General features: G+C 37.6%; 1 protein-coding gene across 1 annotated transcript; it reads right to left on the reverse strand.

The window, feature by feature from the left end:
* Window positions 1–1,481: 1,481 nt before the first annotated feature.
* LOC306867675 (calcium homeostasis endoplasmic reticulum protein-like) lies at window positions 1,482–19,300 on the reverse strand. The gene is made up of 18 exons (XM_079413491.1): window positions 18,844–19,300; window positions 16,137–16,301; window positions 14,935–15,065; window positions 13,713–13,850; window positions 13,475–13,626; window positions 8,779–8,890; window positions 8,590–8,679; window positions 8,328–8,505; window positions 7,700–7,779; window positions 6,747–7,032; window positions 4,762–5,003; window positions 4,540–4,673; window positions 4,359–4,445; window positions 3,243–3,383; window positions 3,033–3,149; window positions 2,094–2,188; window positions 1,895–2,016; window positions 1,482–1,739 (listed from the first exon to the last, which is right to left on the reverse strand). The coding sequence occupies exons 1-18, from the start codon at window positions 19,214–19,216 to the stop codon at window positions 1,737–1,739; spliced, it is 2,646 nt and encodes an 881-aa protein (XP_079269617.1). The 5' UTR covers window positions 19,217–19,300; the 3' UTR covers window positions 1,482–1,736.
* Between the last annotated feature and the right edge of the window lie 4,264 nt (window positions 19,301–23,564).

Below are 23,564 nucleotides of genomic sequence, written 5' to 3' on the forward strand. Positions count from 1 at the left end.
GGGGTGAAAAAAAATTCCAGTATGGTGACGACAATGATGACCGTACTTTATCACAATCATCATCAACCAGCTGCCACTCAAGACTCTTCCGTGAGGTCTAGCTCGTCCGATGCAACGGAAACACACGGCCCCAGTTCTGATAGTGAAGTAAGTTGCAATACAGACTCAGGCATATGGACACAACTTGCACATGGTCTTCTAGTAGGTTTATATTATATGATACTTCAGGCCTGCCAGATTCTATTTTTTTGGGGTGTACCTCAGGGTTATAATTTAGGACCACTTTGTTCTTGTTCTGAGAGAAATGTATTTGGGTGAACCTCAAAATACCTGTCAAGAACATGTGTAGATCATATTTCTAACTCCATTTCTCTGGGGCGTCCCTCAGGGTTATTGTTTAGGTTTAGGTCTTTCGTATTTGTTCTGCGAAAAATGTATTTGGGACAAGAACACGTCCAAATCATATTTCATATTTATTAGTTTTTTTGTATTTTGACACTCCTTTCATGACATTTAAGCACATTTTGCTCCAAACTCCCATTACTGTAATGCAAAAAACCTGGAAAGACCTGGACATGTTTTTGTGAGATCCACCCATTTATGTTGTCAATTGTTCCATGCATGGATGTCGTTGGTCCATCACTGGGCATGACGTATGTGGACCCCACCCCAATAGCCAGTCACACAGTCAGCAATGAAACCATGGAGAGTGAGTACACAATATGAACTACACGCTTTACGTCTGAATAACCCTGAACCTAGAAAACATGAATATCTCAAGTGGTTATTATAAAGAATCAGAACATTTCAGTCACTGAGGAAATCCTTTTCTTACGAGTTGAATCAGCTCATTATCTTCCATGTTAACAGGCGTACAGTCCTGCCGTTTTCGCACTCAAGGACATGTGGCAGCAGTTGGCCTTCACTAAAGCATTCATCGACCAGATGTCACTACACATCAGTGATCGAGTCACTGGGACCTGCTGATTACAGATACACCACACTAGAGGATACTAAAGAGGTAAAAATTTGACGAGGAATGAAAATCGTGGCCTAATGGTTAGAGAGTCGGACTCGTAATCGAAAGGTTGCGGGTTCGAGTCCCCGGCCGGCAGGGATTGTAGGTGGGGGGAGTGAATGTCCAGCGCTCTCTCCACCCTCAATACCACGACTGAGGTGCCCTTGAGCAAGGCACCGAACCCCCAACTGCTCCCTGGGCGCTGCAGCATGGCTGCCCACTGCTCCGGGTGTGTGTTCACGGTGTGTGTGTGTGTGCATTTGTTCACTACTCACTGCTGTGTGTGTGCACGTTGGATGGGTTAAACGCAGAGCACCAATTTCGAGTATGGGTCACCATACTTGACAATACGTCACGACTTTACTTTACTTTAAATGAGGATTGTTTTCCATTTTTCAGTATCTGTTCATCGTGCTTTACTTCAATCATTCATGCATAAATAAAATGTTTACATAAACACTGTGCCCTTTTTAAAACATCTTTATTTTGCTTGTACAGAGTCTCAGATTAATCAATCAAAAGAAACACTTGCAATGACACCGACACCTCTGTGAGTTACAATATGATGCTTGAATCCATTTCACTACAAAAAGAAACCAAGGGCAAGATAACATGTCCAAACAAATGTGAAAAACAGCATTATGACATCTACAGTAAAAATACAGACCACGTGTGATGGGTGATCACTCTGTGCTGGAAGGATCCTGTGGGTCTCTGCTTACTGAGGACGAAAAAGATTAAAAAAACACATTAATCTTAGGGTTAATAGTTTGAATAAACCCCTAATCCTAAGTATTAGCATCAATATTAGTGATTATTGTCTTGCCAAACAGGCGTCTGCTAACATCAAGGTCCCTATTTTACACACACAAACACCTTTTTCTCGTCCAGCGGGACTCCCACTCCTTTATAGTCCCACTTGCCCCGGACATGTCCTACTTTGATGGGGTCTTGAATGCCCTGTTCTTTAGCACCAAGACCTCCTGATCCGCTCCAGCCTGCAGGATGAACAGTGAGAGAATTATTGCTGGATCAACGGGGAGATCGGCTCATGTGGTGTTCATTGATCACTTACCCATCTTCATGAGCATCTGATGGCCCTTGTTTTCTTTGCCCAGCCTGAGCTCGGTTGGTAACGCAGCAGGGGCTGAACCCAAACCAGACGTGGAGCTGCGGAGAGGCCGTATGTCATGTTAAATCGCAATTTGGATTGGATCAATTTACTTACATTTATTTGGTGAAATTATCATTATCAGGCAAAATCTGCATTCGTTTTTATGCTTTTTTTCATTTAAATAAATATTATTTTTGTCAGATATGACAGCAATAATTAAACCACTAATCATATATTTTTTTAAATTGTTCAATCCTGCAGCGCATTCAACAAATTTAGCTTTAGTCACAAAATTTGATTTACGAAGCAAATGTGGAGAAAAAAACGGACCAAAAAAAACAATAATAAATACATAAACATTGCAATCTGGATGGGATGCATTTTTTACCATTCTTTTTTAATTTTGTTTTAGACACAATATTTAACTTATAAAAGGTCAAAATAAATGTGGAGAATATTTGAGACCAAAAATGCAATAACAGACTTTGTAATGTGATTTCGTGGGATGGGGTTAGATTTCAATTTCAGGGCCCCTAACGAGTGAAAAAAAAAGGTAATTTTTTACTGATATTTTATTTCAATATCTTTGTTTGAAATTTCACTAAATAAAAATGTTGCAATATCACTTTTTGTATTAATATTGTTTTTCATTATTCATTTTACAAATAATTAAAAACAAAGAAAAATATAGGTAAATAATTCAATAAATGGATTTATTTAATTGTATTGTGAATATAACAACTACGTAAAATTACATGCATAAAAGGACAAAAATAAATGAAATCCTGATAGTAATAACTACCAAATAAACCCTTGTGAAAACGCAGATACAGATTACAAAGCAAAAATCTGCTTTTCAAATGCAAACTGGATTTGTGTAACAAAAACAGATAGACTTACGGTGGCGTCGGACTGCGTGATTTTGCAGCGTGACGACGCTTGTCTGGAGATCGTGACTTGGAGCGAGATCTGGAGCGGGAGCGACTTCGGGACTTGGATCTGGAGTGACTCCTGCTCCTACGGGAGAAAGTCAAAAATGTGTTCAACAATTTCCAAAGGCTGGGGGAAAAAAATGGTTTAAATGTCAAAGCAGGAATTTTTTGGGGATACCTGGAGCAAGATCTGGAGCGAGAACGAGAGCGGGATCTGGATCGGGATCTGGAGCGAGAGGATTTGGAAGACCTAGAGCTGGAGCGTGACGTGGATCGTCCTCTGCTGTGCGACGGACTGCGCGAGGGTCTCCCTTGGGTGCTGCCAAAAAAAAAACCTTACATGAAATACTACCAATGAGGAAACGATGGGAATCACTTTTGTTTAGTCGCATCTGAATTCCAGTGTTATTTTAGTATTAGTAGTACACTATAATACAGTTTTATAATATTTTGAATTAGCTTTTAGTTTTATATTTTCAGTTTTCATTTTAATTTTAGTTTAAGTTTTACTAATGTTGTGATTTGTCATTTTATTAGGCTTTTTTATAGTCAGTTTTGTTAGTCAATGTTTATACTTTATCAATGTGTTTACACTCGTTTTAGTAATTTTAGTATACCATTATAGTATTTAAACGTTAAGAAATATATTACATTTTATTTTCATCATCATTCATTGAAATTTTAGTTTGAATAATTTATTATTAATATTATAATAAATTATATAATTTGTCATTATCATCATTTTAAGTTATAATTTTTATTAGTTTGTATATTTATATACCGTTTTTATTTTACATTTTTAAAAAATATTTTTATGTCAGTTTTAGTTTGACTAATTTTACTATAGTATTATAGTATTTCAAATTAGTTTGTGTATATATATTTATATAAACTATATTTGTTTTTTTCAGCTTTCATTTTAATTTTAAAGTTTTTCTAATTTTCGTTGTATTTTGAGGTTTTTATTTATATTTAGCATATTTATTTTTATTTCAGTTTTAGTTCTAATCTTTTAGTTTACTATTATTTATTAATGAATTAGGTGTTATGTTCTGCTTTCATTTTAATTGTAGTTTTCATAAAAGTTTTGTCTTTTTTTATTGTATTATTTATTTAGGTTTTATATTTATATTTTTTTATTTTATTTCAGTTTAAGTAATTTTTGTATACTAAAGTACTAATATTATTTATCTTTCATTTTAGTTCTTGTTTTTAGTCGTTTTTTAATATTTGGATTTTATTTCAGTTTTATTTCAACTAATGAATGCATTGCAACAGTTTATTTATTCCCCACCTGTTGCGTTTGTCCTGTTCCTTTTTCCGCCTCGCTCTCATTTTGGCCCGGAAGAACTCGCACAGACCGTTCTGTTCCCAACCCTCACTGTAAAAACAATCATTTTAATCATTACAACTGAAGTATTAAATAAAAACAGCCAACAAAACTAGAAACCCAGAGCAGTCACACTGGTGTTCACCTGTCTCTGGGTCTGTCGTGGGACGGTGGGCTGTAAAACGCCTCCACCGCGGCCAGCAGACGGTCACTGGGAGGCTCTGGGGGCAGCAGACGGATTCTCATGGGGTCCAGACGCTTAAATTCATGATCTTCAAGCTGTTATCAAACAGAAAGATTCACATTTAAAACAAGACTAATAAAAACCAACATCTACTTTCCCAGATGACGTCAAATGTGAAATCACCTTCACAAGCGGCATCATGAGTCCGGCAGGAAGGTCGAAGTAGGGCACGTCGGGCACCAGGCTGGGGTCGTTGTAACTGACGTGAGACGGGGTCTGCCGCTGTTTGTGTGGCGACTGACCGTTAAATTCATGAGGAGGTGGGCTGAAATCAGGATGCTGGTTCCCACCCGACGGAGGAGGATCAGATATCCCAGGGGAAGGAATCCTCTGGTTTGGGTGGTCATGAGGAGGCGGACCGATCTCTGGTGAGAAGAACAATATATTATGCATAACATAAAGCAAGGAGTAACCTGGGAATTTAAGTCCTACTTATGCCAAATCTAAAATTTCAGCATGCTACTCAAAACTGTTCAATAGAAACTCCACTAATATCCTAAATAAATGTTTATTTTTTTACATTCTATTTATTTTTCGAATTTTTTTAAAGTTTCAAAACTGTCTTAAAGCTGCAGTCCGTAACTTCTGTGTGTTAAAAATGACCCGAAATCAATATTTGAGCAAGTACATAACCAGCCAGTGTTCAAAACTATCACCTTACTTTAGCCCGATTCACAACGGTTAGCTTATAATAATGGTTTCTAATTTGAGTGGTACGGGTAGGTTTTCATGGGAAATTCGAGCATGGCACTGCATCATTACGTCACGTCTGTGAACATGAAGCAGCTGTCCCGGCTACTAGGCTATCATGTGAGGATGCTGCAGGTGGAGGATCATTTATAGCCTTTTCTCACCGTGTTAGTCCTCCAATATGCGTAAGCTCTTTAGTAACAGTAGTTGGCTATTTCTAGTGTTATAATAGAATTATTGCTGTTATCTATGAAAAAAAAGGAAGAAAAAAAAACAGTCAAGCACTTTATAGTGTTTTTTTTTTTTCCAGATAACCAATTATAGTCAAAAAGTACTTTGTGTGCACGCTGTTATGAAAGGCATAGGAGGACATTTTTGTTATTGTGAATAAATACTAGCCTACTTAGTTCATTATTTACCCAATAAATGACAATAACAGATTACTTTTTTTTTTTTTGACAGATTCCCAAAATATTTGTGTTTTCTCTTTATTATGACAGGTGGTGTAATAAATCGTTAAGCACTGTTTTCATAGCATTCAGTTGACACATTTGTTTGAAGGACATTGGACAGAATTAATAAGTGTTTTTTGTCAATAAAATTTAAAAAAATAAAATTGGGCTTCTTTTCATAAGATGAATCAATTAATTGAAAAAAATAATCGTCCAACTAATCGATCAGCAAAATAATCGTTAGTTGCAGCTAGGGCTGGGTATTGTGACCAATTCTGCGATTCGATTCTTATTTTTATGGTTTCGATTCGATTTCGATTCGATTAGCTATCAATATTTCATTTAAAATGTTAGTTTTGCAGACATGGGATTTGCATATTTTGATATAAATGCTGGTAACTGAAACTCTCCTACTTAAGTTTATTACTGAAATACACATCTACATTAATAATAGGGTGCACACAGTTGTTTTTTTTTAGTGGAGCAATTCGAAAGATGGTGACACCTTCAGGACGAGAGGTGAATATTCATATTCATTCAAGCACACGCATTAAGAATCGATTCGGGGATTTCCCGAATCGATATCATTGCGTTAAACTGAAGATCGATTAAAATCGGAGAATCGATATTTTTTACCCAGCCCTAGTTGCAGCCCTAGTCCAAACATCATGTAATAGTGGATTTTGCATAATAGGTGCCCTTTAAAATAACTACTGCAAAATAAGAATATTTCATTTTTCAGAACAGCAAAATTACACTAATGATAAAATACACTAACATTAATATTTATTGCCATCTTAATTTCTTTCAAACATAAAACAGGCAATTCAGGATGGAAAAAATAAAAAATTTGTAGAAATACAGAAAAAATATATATATCAAACAAGTACTTGCTGTGTATATTTTTCATGAAATCAAAGTCATTTTTGACATTTTTTTGTAATTTTTAACTTTTAGTAGTTTCACCTCCAGGGAAGTCTCCTTGCGGGTAGTCGAGTTGGTACGGCAAATACGCCGGTCGTTCGAAGTGATGCTGCAGAGGAAACTCGTCCTGCGTGAAGTGCAAGTTGTGTGGCGGTGGCGGCTGGTTGAACGGCGGCGGATGCTGCATGCGGAAGGGAGGCTCCCTCTGGCCCCACGGCGGCGGCTCGAACTGCCTGCTCCAGTTGGGGTCCCGCTGCTCGTTCCACATGCCCTCGTGGCTGTTCCAAGGCGGGCAGGGGGGTGGGGCTTGAGTCGGGTCGAATGGTGGCTGGAGGCGGATAAACATTTTTAAAATGGTCATAGACAAATCTGAAAATAATCCAAAAAAATAACTAATACGTGTCTTTTTGATTTTTATTTGGAAAATAAATTGTAATCTGTTACTGATTATGAAAACTGTAATTAGTAACAATTAAACTACTTTTTTGATTACTTTTACTTGACCTAATTCTACTGAACCAATTCATTTATCACATTGATTTGAATAGGATAATCTTGCTCTATATTGATATAAAAATACCAAGAGAAAGAAAATGCATTTCTTATCAACAACATGAAGTGTATTACACACAGCGGCTTTGAGAAGAAACTACAGAGGGTTTAAAAGCTGTTTCACAGCAAAAATAACTATTTCTAACTAATACAATAATAAAAGTGGATAATGTTTTAAAATGAAAAATTAAGAAAAATCTGAAAAACATTAAGGAAAAATCGATTATGAACAATTTACTGACATTAAAATGTAAGCAATAACACAGTAACATTAATCCGATTATAAGAATTTTAAAACATAGTATATACACTAATCACAAATACCTAAAATTTGGAATCTGAATATGTAATCCAGATTTCATGTCATCAGTTACTGAGTTAGTATTAAAACAGCTACAAATAAATGTAAGATCTGTAAGGTTTTAAAGTGTTTTTTAACTCACGGGTTGTTGCGTGATCCACGACGGCATGTTGTGCTGCGGATCGAACCAGCCCTGTTTAGAGGAGGGCATGTCAGACGAAGCTGCCGGGTTGAGTCTGATCAGTTAAAATGTATATGTATGTATGTATATGTATGTATATACACACACATACATACACACACATATATACACATATACATGTAAACACATATACACAAATATATAAAAAAACTTCAGTGTCACATGATCCTTCAGTAATCAGTCTAATATGCTGATTTACTGCTCAAGAGACATTTCTGATTATTATCAACGTTGAAAACAGTTGTGCTGCTCATATTTTTGTGGAAACCGTGATACATTTTATTTTTCAGGATTCACAGATAAATAGAAAGTTCGAAAGCACAACATTTAATTTAAGTAGAAATCTTTTGTAACATTATAAATGGCTTTTACTGTCACTTTCAATCAATTTAATGCTTCCTCGCTGAATAAAAGCATTAAAATGATTAAATTAACATTTATTTTTAAATTAAAATTTATACATTATATGAAAACAATTACATTAAAATAATTAAAAACTTGAATAGCTTATTAAAGCATAAGTCATATTATTTAAAAAAATATATATATTATATTATAATGTTTTTACCTGGCTGAGAGGTCAAAGGCCAACCGTGACCTACGGCGGCTGCTGCTACCGCTGCTGTCTGCTGCTGCTTCAGATTGCTCACGAACTCCTCGTGTTGTGTCTTCAGCACCTGGATCTGCTGCTGGAAGGCCATCTGGACGGGCTGCACCACCGGCGCGTACTCCGTGATGAGCGACGCCTGGACCAGACACAACAGAGAAGGGATGAGAAACACATCCTCCAGATTTAACCAGAAAACAAGCACTGACAGCACAAGCTGCACCTGATACTGTCCCAGACCCAGAGCCGGACTCTGAAGCTGCTGAATGGTGACGTCGTCAAAGTAGCCGTTCTTCTCCCAGAGCAGCAGCAGCTGAAAACATAAAGAGCAACAACTCAATTCTCTGCTAGAAGTCAAATTAACACCATATTGAAGCTGCAAATGGAAAGAAATGGGGATGGATGATCTTACGCGGGTGATTTTCTGCTGCTTGTCTTCCTCTACATCCACGAAACTGGTGCAGTAAATGGGAACCACGACCTTCTGTAAAGCCGCCAAAAGATCCCTCTGATTTTTCCTCTGACTGTGGAGAAAAATCAAGGGTTTGATCAATAAAACACCATAAAACAAACTTGCAGTTGCAAAAAAACAACTAAAACGGGCCGTTCCACTTTCCCCATATGAGAAGTGATTATAATAAAAACTCGTTATTTCTAATAATTAGGGCTGTCCTCGACTACGGATTTTTCTGGTCGACTAGAAGCTGTTCATTTTAAGCATTAGTCGACTAATCGCACGTTTATTAATAAACCATTTAAATCATTACATGAGTCTTTAATTGCCTCCATAGCCTAATAAGTGCTCAAGCACACGCATAAAGCTTGCCACAGCGCACCAGCAGAAATAATGATTATGAATGTGTCAGGGAAAAACAGTAAGGAGACTTCATTAACATTTTAATAATTTGATAAACTAGTGCTTTTTTTGTTCTCAGTTTAAGAGATGAGAGATGATCTCCACAGCACTGGATGCACCTATATGCAGGTTTCATACGGATTACATATTCTGAGAATATTTGTTCTCCATTTGAATTGATTCATCTGAAATTAGACATTTAACGCTATAGAAATATTTTTAATGACTAAGGCAAAGATATGCACTCGAGTTCACAGACCGAAACAGCAGAAAGCGCATCCTGTTTGCTTTCATTATTTTACAAAAGCACAATTTGTTTTTATTGTGAGTGCACACAAATCTTTACAGATTTGAAAGATGTATTAATCTTATCTGTATGACCAAAAATGACCAGTATTTTAAGAGCAAGTGAGCGCACTGGCGCCTCCATCTATCCTGCAGACAGATACTTGAACAGCGTGGATTTCTTTAGTTTAGCATTAGATATTTTGACTAATACAATTTTGGTCGACCAAGCTTCTTCTGGTCGACTAACGGTTAACCGACTATTAAGGGAAAGGGATAGGGTGTGTGGCCAAGCATGGTGACCCATACTCTGAATTTGTGCTCTGCATTTAACCCATCCAAGTGTACACACACAGCAGTGGGGGGGGGGGGGGTTGTTTTTCTGACGCTGTGTGTTTTTCTGTGCGAACGTAAAAGCACTTTATTTGGCCTTCCGAAAGTAGATGAAGTTAGGAATCATGGTTAAGATTATTTACAAGAGAACAGCACAACCCTAATGTTCGAATTTGTGCAACGCATTTTATAGACGACAGTTTCGTGAACCTAGGAAGGCCGGCTGTGCACAAAACAGGGTCAATTCTGACTTTGCTATGACAATCTGGCGCTTCTGAATCAGCGACTGTTAGTATTATTTAAGTATTTGCTATTGACTGTAAACGTAGAGTTTTGCGCAGTATAGAGTAATGCGTCGTTCTTACGTTCACATGTGCAGTTTCATACTGACTGGTCGAGTGGAGCTGAAACAACACTGACGTGTTTGTCCTGTGCAACCGTTCAGACAGTTCATATTGTCGCCAGTTCAGTTATCATATCCTGAAAATGCAGATGACGAAGCTGATCGATCGCAACTAACTTTGCAAGCGAGACATAAGCAGTAGTTTGTGTGTGTGTGTGTGTGAGAGAGAGAGAGATATGTACTGCAAATACGTGCATCATCCACTGTATCTGTCACAGCAGTATACTCTGTCTGTCACGTGACTCTGTTCACCTTTCAAGCTTGAACTGATGGTAAACTAATGACATTATTAACTGTCTTTATATTTACTTTGAAAGCTTGTGGCGTTCGGCCAATCACAATGAACTGGGTCAGCTGGTCAATCAGAGCAGACTGCACTTGTCGGAAGGAGGGTCTTTGTAGAAAACAACGCGTTTGAGAGAGGCGTAATAAAATAATGTTTTTTGAACATTAAAGCATGTCAGCATATTCTGTTACATCCAATACATAAAATAATGATCTTAAAAATAGCATCATATGATCCCTTTAATGGGATATGTAACGTTGGATAGAACGTCACGAACGTTTTGCAGAGAAACGAAGACAGGTTGCACCACAGCAATTATTTGCACTCGCACAAATGCTCCCAAATATATTTTGGGGTCACACAGACTACATTTCGGGAGCATATGCGACCAAAACGCACACAATTTGGAGCCCTGCTCTCTGAATCTTTTGATGTTATGCACTGTAGGTGATGAGATTTGCCAAGCCTTTGCAATTTGACGTGGAGGAACATTGTTTTTAAAGTATTCCACAATCTTTTACAGATTGGAGAGCCTCTGCCCATCTTTCTTCTCATAGACTCTGCCACTCTAAGACATCCCTTTTATAGCTAATCATGTTACAGACCTGATGTCAATTAACTTAATTAGTTGCTAGATGTTCCCCCAGCTGCTTTTTCAGCCCTTTTTTGCCCCCGTGCCAACTTTTCTAGACCTTTGATTTGATTTTGATTAACTTTATTAATCCCAAGGGGAAATTCACTTCACAGCAAGCTCACCACACAATAACTTAATAAGAGAAAAAAAAAGATACTGCACAATACTGTATTTCATGCAGCCCCCTTGTTTCGAGCATCACAGTACGCTCTACACCATGTTATACAATTTAAAATTCTACATCAGTCATCTAATATGACATTGATTATATAATCTAATAGATGTTGGTAAAAAATACTTTTTACATAATTCTCTATAACACCGGGGCTGAATTAATCTTGAGCTAAAAGTACTCACACAGGTTGAACTGTTTCATGAAGAGGATGACAAACTCATTTAATTATACTGACCAATTTATCAGTCATTCTATCCTGTGCTATCACATCAATAGTGGGCAACACACAACCCACCACAGAACCTGCCTTTTTTATCAGCTTATTGAGTTTGTTCTTCTCCTTCTCTAACAAACCCCCTCCCCAGCAGGTGACAGCATACAAGATCACAGATGATACCACAGATTCATAAAAGGTATTCAACAATACCTGACATACACCAAAGGATATCAATCGCCTTAATAAATGAATGCGACTCTGACCCTTCTTATAAACCTGTACTGTATTGATAGACCAATCAAGCTTGTTATTCAAATATACACCCAGGTACTTATATGATGTGAAAATCTCAATTTCTGACTCTTGTATATTCACAGGGACCACTTTATGAGGATATCTACTAAAATCAACCACAATTTCCTTGGTCTTACTAGCATTAAGCCTAAGACCATTTGTTTCACACCAGTCCACAAAACTCTTTAAAAGCTCCCTATATTCACTCTCATCATAATCTTTTATACAGCCAACATTTGCAGATTCATCAGAAAATTTCTGGAGATGACAGTTGTACTGAAAATCTGATGTATAAACAGTAAATAAAAACGGAGCTAAAACCATTCCTTGAGGAACACCAGTGCTGCACGTAACTACTTGGGACACACAGTTATGCATTCTTACATACTGTGGTCTATTTGAGAGGTAGTCCATTAAGCAACTGACCATACTCTTGTGTAATCCAGCGTTTTCTAACTTATTCTTGAGTAATGCAGGCTGGATAGTGTTGAATACACTAGAAAAGTAAAAAAATGTGATTCTAACGGTGTTACCTGAATGACTTAGAGATTTATATAAAAGATAGCTGTAAGATACCTGCAGCAGGCATCATTTGTTACGTTCTCTGTTCTATTGTGAATAAAATATTGGCTCGTGATTTGAAAGTTTTCATTTTATTTAAATTTAAAAAGCGTCCCAACATTTCCAGAATTCGGGTTGTATGTTAAATAAGTGAATATTAGGCATCAAATTAATTTTTTTAATTAAATTACCAACCAGTGTTGTTGTTCTCATCAACTAAAACTATTAAATTGTTTTACGTTAACTGAAATCAATTAATTTATTCAAACTTTTTTTTTTTATTTAAGTTAGTTTAGCAATATTTTTTAATTTAGTTCAAAGAGTAAAATTACTACAATTAAAACTGAAACGAATAGTAAAAACTGAATAGACTTAAAATAACAACAAAACACAAATGAAAATTATGGGAACCTAAAATGAAAATTAAAACAGAAAATATAAAAAATATATGAGAACTTGGAAAAATAAAACAATGCGCCACATTATGTAATGTGTCATTATTTAAATTTATGATTAAGTACTTCTTGAGTAAATCAATTAAAAGTCACCCCTAATAATTAACTCAAATTAAAACTAATTAAAAGTAAAAACATTTGTTAGCTTAAATTAAACAAACATTAACTGAAATATTATTTCAGTTAGTTTAAGGCAACATTTCTCATTTTTATTTAGTTTAAAGTTAAAGCACAAATTTAAATAAATTAAAAACTATTTATTACAAAATTGTATTTAACATTAAAAATACGGTAACTTCTTAAGAGCGCGCGCCGACTACAGTACCGTTTTCTGCGCTCGTTTGACTCGCGCCTGACACTGAGGTGAAGAGCACGCGTCTGAAACGTCTCCTGTTTGATGTGCTCATAAAGACGTTCTGTGACTACATTAGCAAGAAAAAAAGAGACAGAGGCAGCAGTTGTGATTGTATTTAACAGTCTGCGTTAAATATTTTTAATGCGTTAAACTGACAAAATTAATCGCCTGCGTTAACACGCTAATTTTGACAGCACTAATTCAAATGCATTATAATGTGATATAACAGATCAGATAAAAGCTCTGCAGCTCACCAGTGATGCAGGATGTAATTGGTCAGATAAATGAGATGCAGGCGGAGCTCGAAATATGCCCCATCTGCAGTAATACGGTTTTTGAGATGCGACGCTATCAGCTCGCAGTGCGCCGGGGTCTTGGCGTTACTGAACATCCAGTTCTTTGCAGCCTGAGAAAGAGAAATAACCAGAAAATGACTAATCTGAGACGAATCAGACGGAGTGGTCGTGAGCGAGGCAGGTTTCCGGCTCGTACCGATATGGCGTCTTTGGTGCAGGTGTCTATGATGGGCTGCAGCAGGTTGTCGAACTCGTTCATGTCCATCTGCGTCTCCACCAGCAGCTTCTGCATCTGCTGCTCCATCGCCAGAGAGATGGCGGCCGTCACTTGCTCCTGAAACCCCAAAACACACATTTATTTAACAGAATATAGCAATGTTCAAAATTATTGGATCAGTAGGACTTTTTGTGTAAGAAATTAATACTTTTTCATTTGCAAGGATTCATTAAATTGATCAAAAGTGACAGTAAAGACATTGATAATGATTTCTATTTTAAATAAATGCTGTTCTTTCAAACTTTCTGTTCATCAAAGAATCCTGAAAAAAAATGCATCACAGTTTCCACAAAAATATTGAGCAGCACGACTGTTTTCAACACTGATAATAATCAGAAATGTTTCTTAAGCAGCAAATCAGTATATTAGAATAATTTCTGAAGGATCATGTGACACTGAAGACTGGACTAATGATGCTGAAAATTCAGTTTGATCACAGGAATAAATGAGTGCTAACATATTTTAGCATTTTAGCATGTCCTAACATGATTTAGCATGCTAGACACATTGCTAACATTATTCTAACATGCTTTTCATGTTTTAACATGTTGCTCGCATGCTTTAAACATTGCTAACATGATTTAACACGTTGCTAATGTTTTAACATTTTGCTAGATTGATTTAACACATTGCTAACTTGTTTTAAAACGTTAATATGATTTATTATTTATTTATACGTTATTAGTATGATTTAGCATGTTGTCCTGGGACAGTCATTAAGCTTTGCTAGTGATACACAGCTTAAATACTGCATGTATTACTTATTGTTCAAAAGTTTTGACACCCTCACTGAAAGTCTATGGGACTTTGCATAGATTTGATGGTCTCTTAAAAAAAAAAAAAAAAAACATAAGTCCGAACAGTTAAAGCCATAGCTACCCAAGTCAAAGCTGTCTGAAGGTCTGACCAGAGTTTGGTGGTTTTAGCTTCCTACCAAATTTAGTCTCAGAAGATGAAGCAGCAGTTTAAATAGCAGATCAGTATGTCGGCTTTGTCAAGCAAACATAATATACTTAAACAGAAAACAGATCTTTTGAGTTGTATTTCACAATATCACTATATTTTTTGATCGACACCATCAAAACTACGCAAAGTCCCATAGACTTTTCATTGAGGGGGGTCAAAACTTTTGTGCACACACCTGTCTGAGGCTGAGCAGGTGTTGCTCTTGCTGCTGCAGGGTCCACTGGCTCTGCTGGATGAGTTCCTCCACAGACGGCATGGTCGGCGGCGGCGGGAGCATCGTCATCGGCGCGGGAACATCAGCGACCTCTTTACCCGGAGAGAAACATTCAGGGAATCACTCATGCTGAACCCAAAGAAAAACTGCGGTCACACTTTATATTAGGTGGCCTTAACTACTATGTACTCACATCAAAAAATAAGTACAATGTACTTATTGTGTTCATTTTGTATTACAAAACACTTTTGCTGCTATTGAGGTGGGATATGGGTAAGGTTAGGGACAAGTTTGGTGGTATGGGTAAGTTTAAGGGTGGGTTTAGGTGTAAGGGATGGGTCAACAGTGTAATTATAAATGTATTACAGAAATTAATTACAGTTGTAATTTTATATAGGTATTTGTAACCAGAAGTCAAATCAAGCTGCACAAGTTTAGATATCATGTATGCAGCAAAAAACAGTGGAGGGAAGTCCAAACAGCTGATAAAAACATCACAATGATCCACAAGTAATCAGTTAATATCTTGTGAAGCAAAAAGCTGCATGTTAGAAACAAACCCAGGCGTTTTAACTTTATACTGCTGCATCTGGCCAAAATACGAGTCCATAATTCCTCCAGTGAAAAAGTCCATCTCCTGTTATCCACCCATATATTTGTTTAGAAATGTTTTGGACTGTTTTTCTCATAAACGGAGCTTGATCTGTGCAGATTTCTCTCCTGATTCAGACTAGACAAGACCACTTTTTCACTGGAGAAAACATCATGGATAGAAGACTCTAAAGACGAATACATACACAATACAGCTGTCAAACAGGCAAATCTAGCTGTTCATTTCCATCACACAAGCCCTGAGTTAGTAGCAGGGTTATTAGCGTTACCTAAAACTAAATCTAAAACCATTTTTTGTTAATTGAAGCTGAAATAAAATAAAACTTAAAATGCCTTGACCACTAACTGAAATAAGTTTAAGCACCAAGTTTACAAAAAAATAACAAAATTACTAAAAACTAAGTCTAAAACTGAAATAAATATAAATTAAACCTAAACAGTAATAAAAAAAAGATAAATTAGATTAGATATCTATCAAAATGTTCAAACAAACTACAAGACGATATAAATAATATTAAATGCTTATGCTCTACAGCGGTTCATTCACGTACGCTGCTGCTGCTCGATGGCTGGATTGTATTTGTAGTAGCTGAAATATTCAGAAATATAGAAGCTGGGGTTCTCCTTCTGCTCCTCCACGGTCGTGTTCTCAAACTCGGGTCCATGTGGGGCGATAAACTGGGCCACTTTGTCAATGACATTATGCAACTCTTGATCTGATGGAAAAATCAAAGAGAAAACATTAAAATGTAATATATAAAAAAGTGAAAATATATAGCATATTTTAAAATAACGTTTTAAATAGTATTGTTTCTAACTAACGTAAATTATTTTAATATGCTTTTAAATAGGGATGTAACAATCAAAATCTCACAATACGATATTATTGCGATATGAAGTCCACGATACGATATTTAAATATAAAAAAAGAGACTAATTAACAATTCTTTACACCCTGTACAGCACACACACACAAAAGTGTGTAACTTTTAACTTTATTGTGTTATATATATTTGATTTGACCCTTGATGTAACTAAATTAAGACCCACAATGTACATCATTTGTGACCCGAAGATGAACGAAGGTCTTCCGGGTTTGGAACGACATGAGGGTGAGTAATTAATGACAGAATTTTTATTTTTGGGTGAACTAACCCTTTAAGCCAGGTTTCAGATATAAACAGAAAATCCAAATCATGTTCTTAAAAAAAAACAAACAAAAAAGTAATTTAAAACAAACGCCTTGTCAGCATTAGCCTTTATATCTGGGTTAAGCAAACTGAGAGTTTGGACAACAGCTCCAAAAAAAAAAAAACATAGGAGTGGCAAACATATCAAGAGCTATGTCCATAGCAGATAGGTGGGATGCTACTTTCAAAAGATGGTCTGACAAGAGTCTTCTAATAATTGATCAGTTATTTAATAGAAGTACATTGCACTCATTCTCAAAAATGTGTTATCAAGTGATTTCTTTCGTAACTTACAAATAAGAAATTCTATTACAAATCATAAGGAAAGGGAAACACTTAAAAGAGCTCCAACTAATGTGGAACAGTACTTCATTGATATAAAGAAACAACACCCATTACATAAAAGACATGTGTCGTACATTTACAGCAATGCTTAATTCAACATAACACACTTAAAGGCAAAGTGGGAGTCTGAACTTAACGACATGTTTGAGGATGAGACTTGGGAAACTATATGTACAGAATGTCATAAGGGCATCAACAGAGTTTGACTGGAAAACAAAAATGAGGTTTTTTAGAACACCATTGGTGATATCAAAATTTGTTAACAGTCCAGAAGCAGATAAATGAAAAAAAGAAAGTGACGTGACATACAGCCAAGTATGGTGACCCATACTCAGAATTTGTGCTCTGCATTTACCCATCCAACGTGCACACACACAGCAGTGAACACACACACACACACACACACAGCAGTGAACACACACACACACACACAGCAGTGAACACACACACACACACACACACACAGCAGTGAACACACACACACACACACAGCAGTGAACACACACACACACACACACACACATACAAACACACAGCAGTGAACACACACACACACACACAGCAGTGAACACACACACACAGCAGTGAACACACACACACACACACACAGCAGTGAACACACACACACAGCAGTGAACACACACACACACACACAGCAGTGAACACACACACACACACAGCAGTGAACACACACACACACACAGCAGTGAACACACACACACACACAGCAGTGAACACACACACACACAGCAGTGAACACACACACACACACAGCAGTGAACACACACACACACACACACACACACAGCAGTGAACACACACACACACACACACAGCAGTGAACACACACACACACACAGCAGTAAACACACACACACACACACACACACACTGTGAACACACACCCGGAGCAGTGGGCAACCATTTATGCTGCGGCGCCGCGGGAAGCAGTTCAGTAGCCCCTCACTGCAGAACAAAGATCCAGGGGGCGGGGTTGGAGCCACATGTAGGGGGTGGAGACGGGTAGGTTTAGGGATCAGGGGGTGGAGATGGTAGGTTTAGGTATATGTAAGGTGGGAGGAGTTGGATCTGGATCGAACCACACCCCCTGGATCTTGTGTTCTGCAGTGAGGACCATCTCGAGCAGCTGGGGGTTCGGTGCCCTTGCTCAAGGGTCTCACCTCAGACGTGTTATTGAAGGTGGAGAGAGCGCTGTACATTCACTCCCCTCACCTACAATCCCTGCCGGACCTGAGACTCGAACCCACAACCTTTTTAGGTTACGAGTCCGACTCTCTAACCATCAGGCCACAATAAGCGGCTGACAACAACACATTCTTATTAGGAATAAAACAGCCTAATTTTTTAACTCTGCAGAGCTGTATATGAATATTTAGGCCTACTACGCAACTATGTTGGTACACGGAGAGACACATATTTTCTGAGGTGGTACAAAGTTTGAGAACCACTGGCCTAGTGGATATGACTGCCCAACTTCAACTGGACATGTTTATACAAAGGTGGACACCTGCAATGAAAATGAACTGATCAGTAAGGAACCTTGATTTATTCCCTGTTGCTGACAATGTTGTATGTGTCTTCTTTCTAATTGAAGTCACTGCTGCTGTCAATGAATGTTGAGTTTGTAATTTGCTTGAATGTATAAAAGTAAACGCCTTATTTGAAAGTAATCTTGCATTAACCAATGCCATTTTTACTGTACCAGACTCCAACGGGAGTGAAGAGGCTCCACTGGAGACCACAGCCGATTCGATATAACTCAGATTGCCACAGTTTACTCCTAGCTTCGCAGCCCTGCGTCTTTGAACCATCTGGTGTTTCTTAAGCAGCGCCGCCGCTTTAGCTTTCACTGCGACCCCCGCCCGGCTGCCACGCTTTCGCCGGCGATTTTTAGTCCGAGTCCCCTGCGGGGGAAAACATTGTCCACTCTGTGTGAGATCTGCCATCACTGCGCGAATGCGAAGTAAAGCTTTGCAGTCATAAGTCCAAAGAGAATAGCTCGGGCTAATAAAACATACAAATAAAAGCACAGACAACACAGAATGACGTCCAGGCAACACAACACACGGCGCCATCTTGGATTGTTGATCAATTCATGAGCTCAGAACGGCCGCCATGGTTGCCAGGTCCCAGAACATTTTTCAACCCAAAGCTTACTCAAAACAACCTCCCAAAAAGAATGAAAACTAGCCAATTATTTGCCCTGTCCAAACACAGTTGAAAGCTGCTCTATTCCATTAATGCACTTTTAAAATAAACCTTTTAATGCTATTTATTCTATGTTTCTCATTTTAGCGAGACTTGTTTATATGTGCGTTTTTAATTATTATTATTATTTTTTATATTAAATATTACATATTTTCTCTTTTTCGGACCATTCTCTGTAAATCCTAGAGATGGTTGTGCGTGAAGCCCGTCTGGCACCAACAACGTTCAAAGTCACTTAAATTCTGATGCTCGGTTTGAACTTCGGCAGGTCGTCTTCACATCTAGATGATAATTATATTATATTATTGTACAACAGTTAATTGTTTTTGTTAGTGATGGGCGCTTTCAAAAAAGCTTTGGGAATCATTTGTTTTGAACCAGTGTAAAGGAGACTTTGTTATGTCCTGACACCGCTAGGGGGGCGATGATCTTTGTGAACTCATAACTCAGTGCCTGTGTTTTTTAGCTGTCTGATCTCAAATTAGTTTCAGTTTGTAGACATTTTTAATGATGCATTTGTGTGATAAAAAGCAAAAGTTTTTCTCTTTAAAGCCTGTTTAGCCTAGAGGAAGGGTATCCGGCGTAAAACGTGTGCCAAACCAGTTGTGCGGCTCACTCCGCTGTGGAGACCCTTGATAAAGAGAGCAAGCCGAAGGAAGAGAGAGAGAGGCCTGTTTAGCCTCCATAAAACATAAAGTTGTACATTAATAAAATAAAATAAAATATAAAACATATTATACATAAACTTCTCATTTAAGGGTATCTGATTGTTGTTAAGTGAAGTGAAGTGACATACAGCCAAGTATGGTGATCCATACTCAGAATTCGTGCTCTGCATTTAACCCATCCAACGTGCACACACACACAGCAGTGAACACACACACACACACACACACACACACACACCGTGAACACACACCCGGAGCAGTGGGCAGCCATTTATGCTGCGGCGCCCGGGGAGCAGTTGGGGGTTCGGTGTCTTGCTCAAGGGTATTGAGGGTGGAGACAGCGCTGGACATTCACTCCCCCCACCTACAATCCCTGCCGGCCCGAGACTCGAACCCGCAACCTTTGGATTACAAGTCCAGCTCTCTAACCATTAGGCCACGACTTCCCCCAATATTGCATTGCATAATTGCATTGACCACACTTTCAATGAAACATTAGCAATGAGATAAGGTGTTTTAGGCATAAAAAGGTGTGTTTGCCTGAGTTTTTGTTGCATTTACACAGTTTTGACCAGCAGGCGTCACCAGTGTGTGCAGTTTGGACTGATTCGAAACAGTGAATCATTTTCAATTGATTCAAAGTGACTCCAGTAGGTGGCAGTAATTTGTCTTAATGAATTAGGAATAAGGAATATCGTCCTATAATGCAAATTACCCAAATTCTTAAGCTTATGTGTATACATACTTTGACAGAAACTGCAGGTGCTTCTAAAAAATTAGGTCAGTCTATCAGCATACTAGACATACTGAAAAAAACTCTTCTCTGGGATGATTTCACATGTAATCTTGTTATAGGTATACCAGGGTGGCATATATTCTGTTTTTAGCATCATCTGTAACTAGATTAGAGACGCACTGATTGATTCACTCAGATACGTTTGTGTGAGTAAAAAAAGAGACCGCTCACACTTTTTACACCAGTGAATATTTATCAAGATAATGCTGGGGCATGTTGTCACACAGAATGGGAAATATGAAATTTAATCTACCACCATTTTCCTCACCACATCTGTATTTAAAATCTATTATGGGCTATTTAAATTATTTTAAGCTAAATTTAAGGAGCACAACAAGCAAAATGTTCAAATTCAAAAAATTTGCCCTACTGTGATTGTACTAAAAACAAAATTTTTTATAAATAGTTTGAATTAAAATGAATTATAGCACTGCATATAAAGCATGTGTGACAACTTGCCCCAACCAGACAATTAAAACATAAGCCACCAAATACAACTTTTGTTCATAGTTACGAAAATTATGATTATAAATCCTGCCAGCTTCACAATATAAAAGTTTCATAGCTATTATACATTTATTAACAACTACCTTTAAATGCATACTAGGTTATACAGTGTCCTAATTGAAGAATAACCCATATAGGTTATAATGTCTCTAAATGATTCATTTCCAACTGTCCTACTAATCATCAGCCACTCCATGTTTACAAAGGATGACAAAAAACCCTTTTCACTTCCACTGATGAGAAGAATACTGGCGCCAGGCCTCAAATCCAGCCCAGCACCTCCCACCCATTCTCCATGACCTCTAATTATGTCATGCGAAAAGAGCCGTGTCCCATTGAAAACCTCGCTTAATCAAACACAATTAATTCCGCTGGCTTCCCGTATTATCCCCTTCGAGGAACGAGTCATCCCCATCAGCCTGTTAACTTCAGCCTGCGCCGTGTCGAGGGAGCAAAATAATAGATTATGCAATTAATTTAGTCGTTAGAGACTTATTTGTTCTTAATGAATACAGTAACTCTGTAGGGGTGTCCTGTGATTCAGGGCGTCAGGATTTTCCCTCGATTAACCATACGATCACTCAGCAAAATATGCTGAATCAAGTTGTGTTTTTATGTTGTAGTTCACAGTGATCACACAAAAAAATATCACCATATTGCAGATAGGCTATTCGACAATATTATAGCCACTTTAAATTTAGTTTGTGAGATTGAAACCAGGTCCAATTTAAATTCAAAAATTAAATGGAAAACCAGTAGAATTCACATCAAACTTCTGTGTATAATAATTATACAACATTTTCATTATTATTTACATATTTCTTTAAAGTAAAGACAGGGCAATAAATAAATAAATTAGTGCTGTCAAACAATTAATCGTGATTAATCACATCCAAAATAAAAGTTTTTGTTTACATAATACATGTGTGTGTACCGTATATAAATACACACACATGCATGTATATATATTTAAGAAATATGTTACGTTTATATATTAAATATATTCATATATGACAATTTAAATGAGTATAAATATATACATGTAAATGTTTTCAAAATATATGCTGTATGTGAGTGTCATTAGAAATATACACGGTACACACACATATATTATGTAAACAAAAACGTTTATTTTGGATGTGATTAATCATTTGACAGCACTAATATTAATATAGTATTATATACTATTCCTATAATAGATTACATGGTAAACATCAGTACAGTGACTTTGAAATCTTCTTAGTAGCTGAGGTCTCAGATTAACCTTCGGTTTATGTATCTTGCTTCCAGATGTGTGACTAAAGGAATTTGTGCAATATTTTTCCAGTAAGTTCATGAGGAGACTTTTTAACAGATGATCTTGAGAAAAACTATGCATTCATAAAAATTTTTAAGTTTCAGTCCTGGATGACGTCACCCAAAGTTACTAAAGCATCTAACCTAGTGAACCGAACCTGAGATTATAAAAGGGACCTTAAACACAACAGACTGACCCACATTCAAAGCATGAGAGTGGAAATACAGCATATTTCCGTCAGCCTGGCGAACAAAGCTTTTCGCAGTGGATGAACTGCTGCTTTCCCATGATTCCTTTGTGCCAGTCCAGCTGAACGCATGCCTACCCACAACCTAGCCGCCCGTCTGCCAAGATGTGCAGCGGTCAGTGGCTGCTCGGCCTCGGCCTGGCCACTAATCCTTGCACTGAACTCATCCTGGCCTGCGGTAAAAAGCTCTAATTGGGGGATTTTCTCCATCATTAACCTTGATGAGCAGCCTTCCCACCCTCCGTTCTCATACGAGCAATCGCTAATACTTCCTACCTTGATCACTGCAAAGTTCAGCCACAGTGCTATTTTTTTTTTACTATGTATAGCGTGTGTTTACATCAGCAAAACAGATGGGAAGGAGTGTATATGTAGCGGTGTGTTTTTTGCGTTGTGTAGAAATCAAGGACGAACTACAGGAATTGTTGCCTTCGTGTCCTCATTTATTCTGGATAATAATATACAAACGAATATACATGAGGACTTGTGCAGCATATAAACCAGCGTGCGGCAGCAATGCACATCGCGTTGTGACTTCTCATACAGACTGGGAAGCAGCAAAGTGCGCCAACCCCCTCAAGTCAGCATGGCGGCAGGAAACGGCAAATATGGTCATGGCAAGTGGAATCACAATATCATTTCTTAAATACACACCTGCTACATATATTCCAACAATTCTAAAGTCTACTGCAACTTGTTT

This window comes from Barbus barbus, assembly GCF_936440315.1.
Source record: "Barbus barbus genome assembly, chromosome: 49".
Classification (NCBI taxonomy): Eukaryota; Metazoa; Chordata; class Actinopteri; order Cypriniformes; family Cyprinidae; genus Barbus; species Barbus barbus.

Bases quoted from the DNA above. Each gene is read 5' to 3' on its own strand.
- LOC306867675 (XM_079413491.1), bottom strand. From the start codon at position 19,216: ATGGCGCCGTGTGTTGTGTTGCCTGGACGTCATTCTGTGTTGTCTGTG. The intron at 13,851-14,934 runs GTGTGTGCACAA...TTGGGGTTTCAG, and splicing joins ACCTGCTCAGCCTCAGACAG to GAGCAAGTGACGGCCGCCAT. The intron at 4,674-4,761 runs GTGATTTCACAT...GTTTGATAACAG, and splicing joins TCATGATGCCGCTTGTGAAG to CTTGAAGATCATGAATTTAA.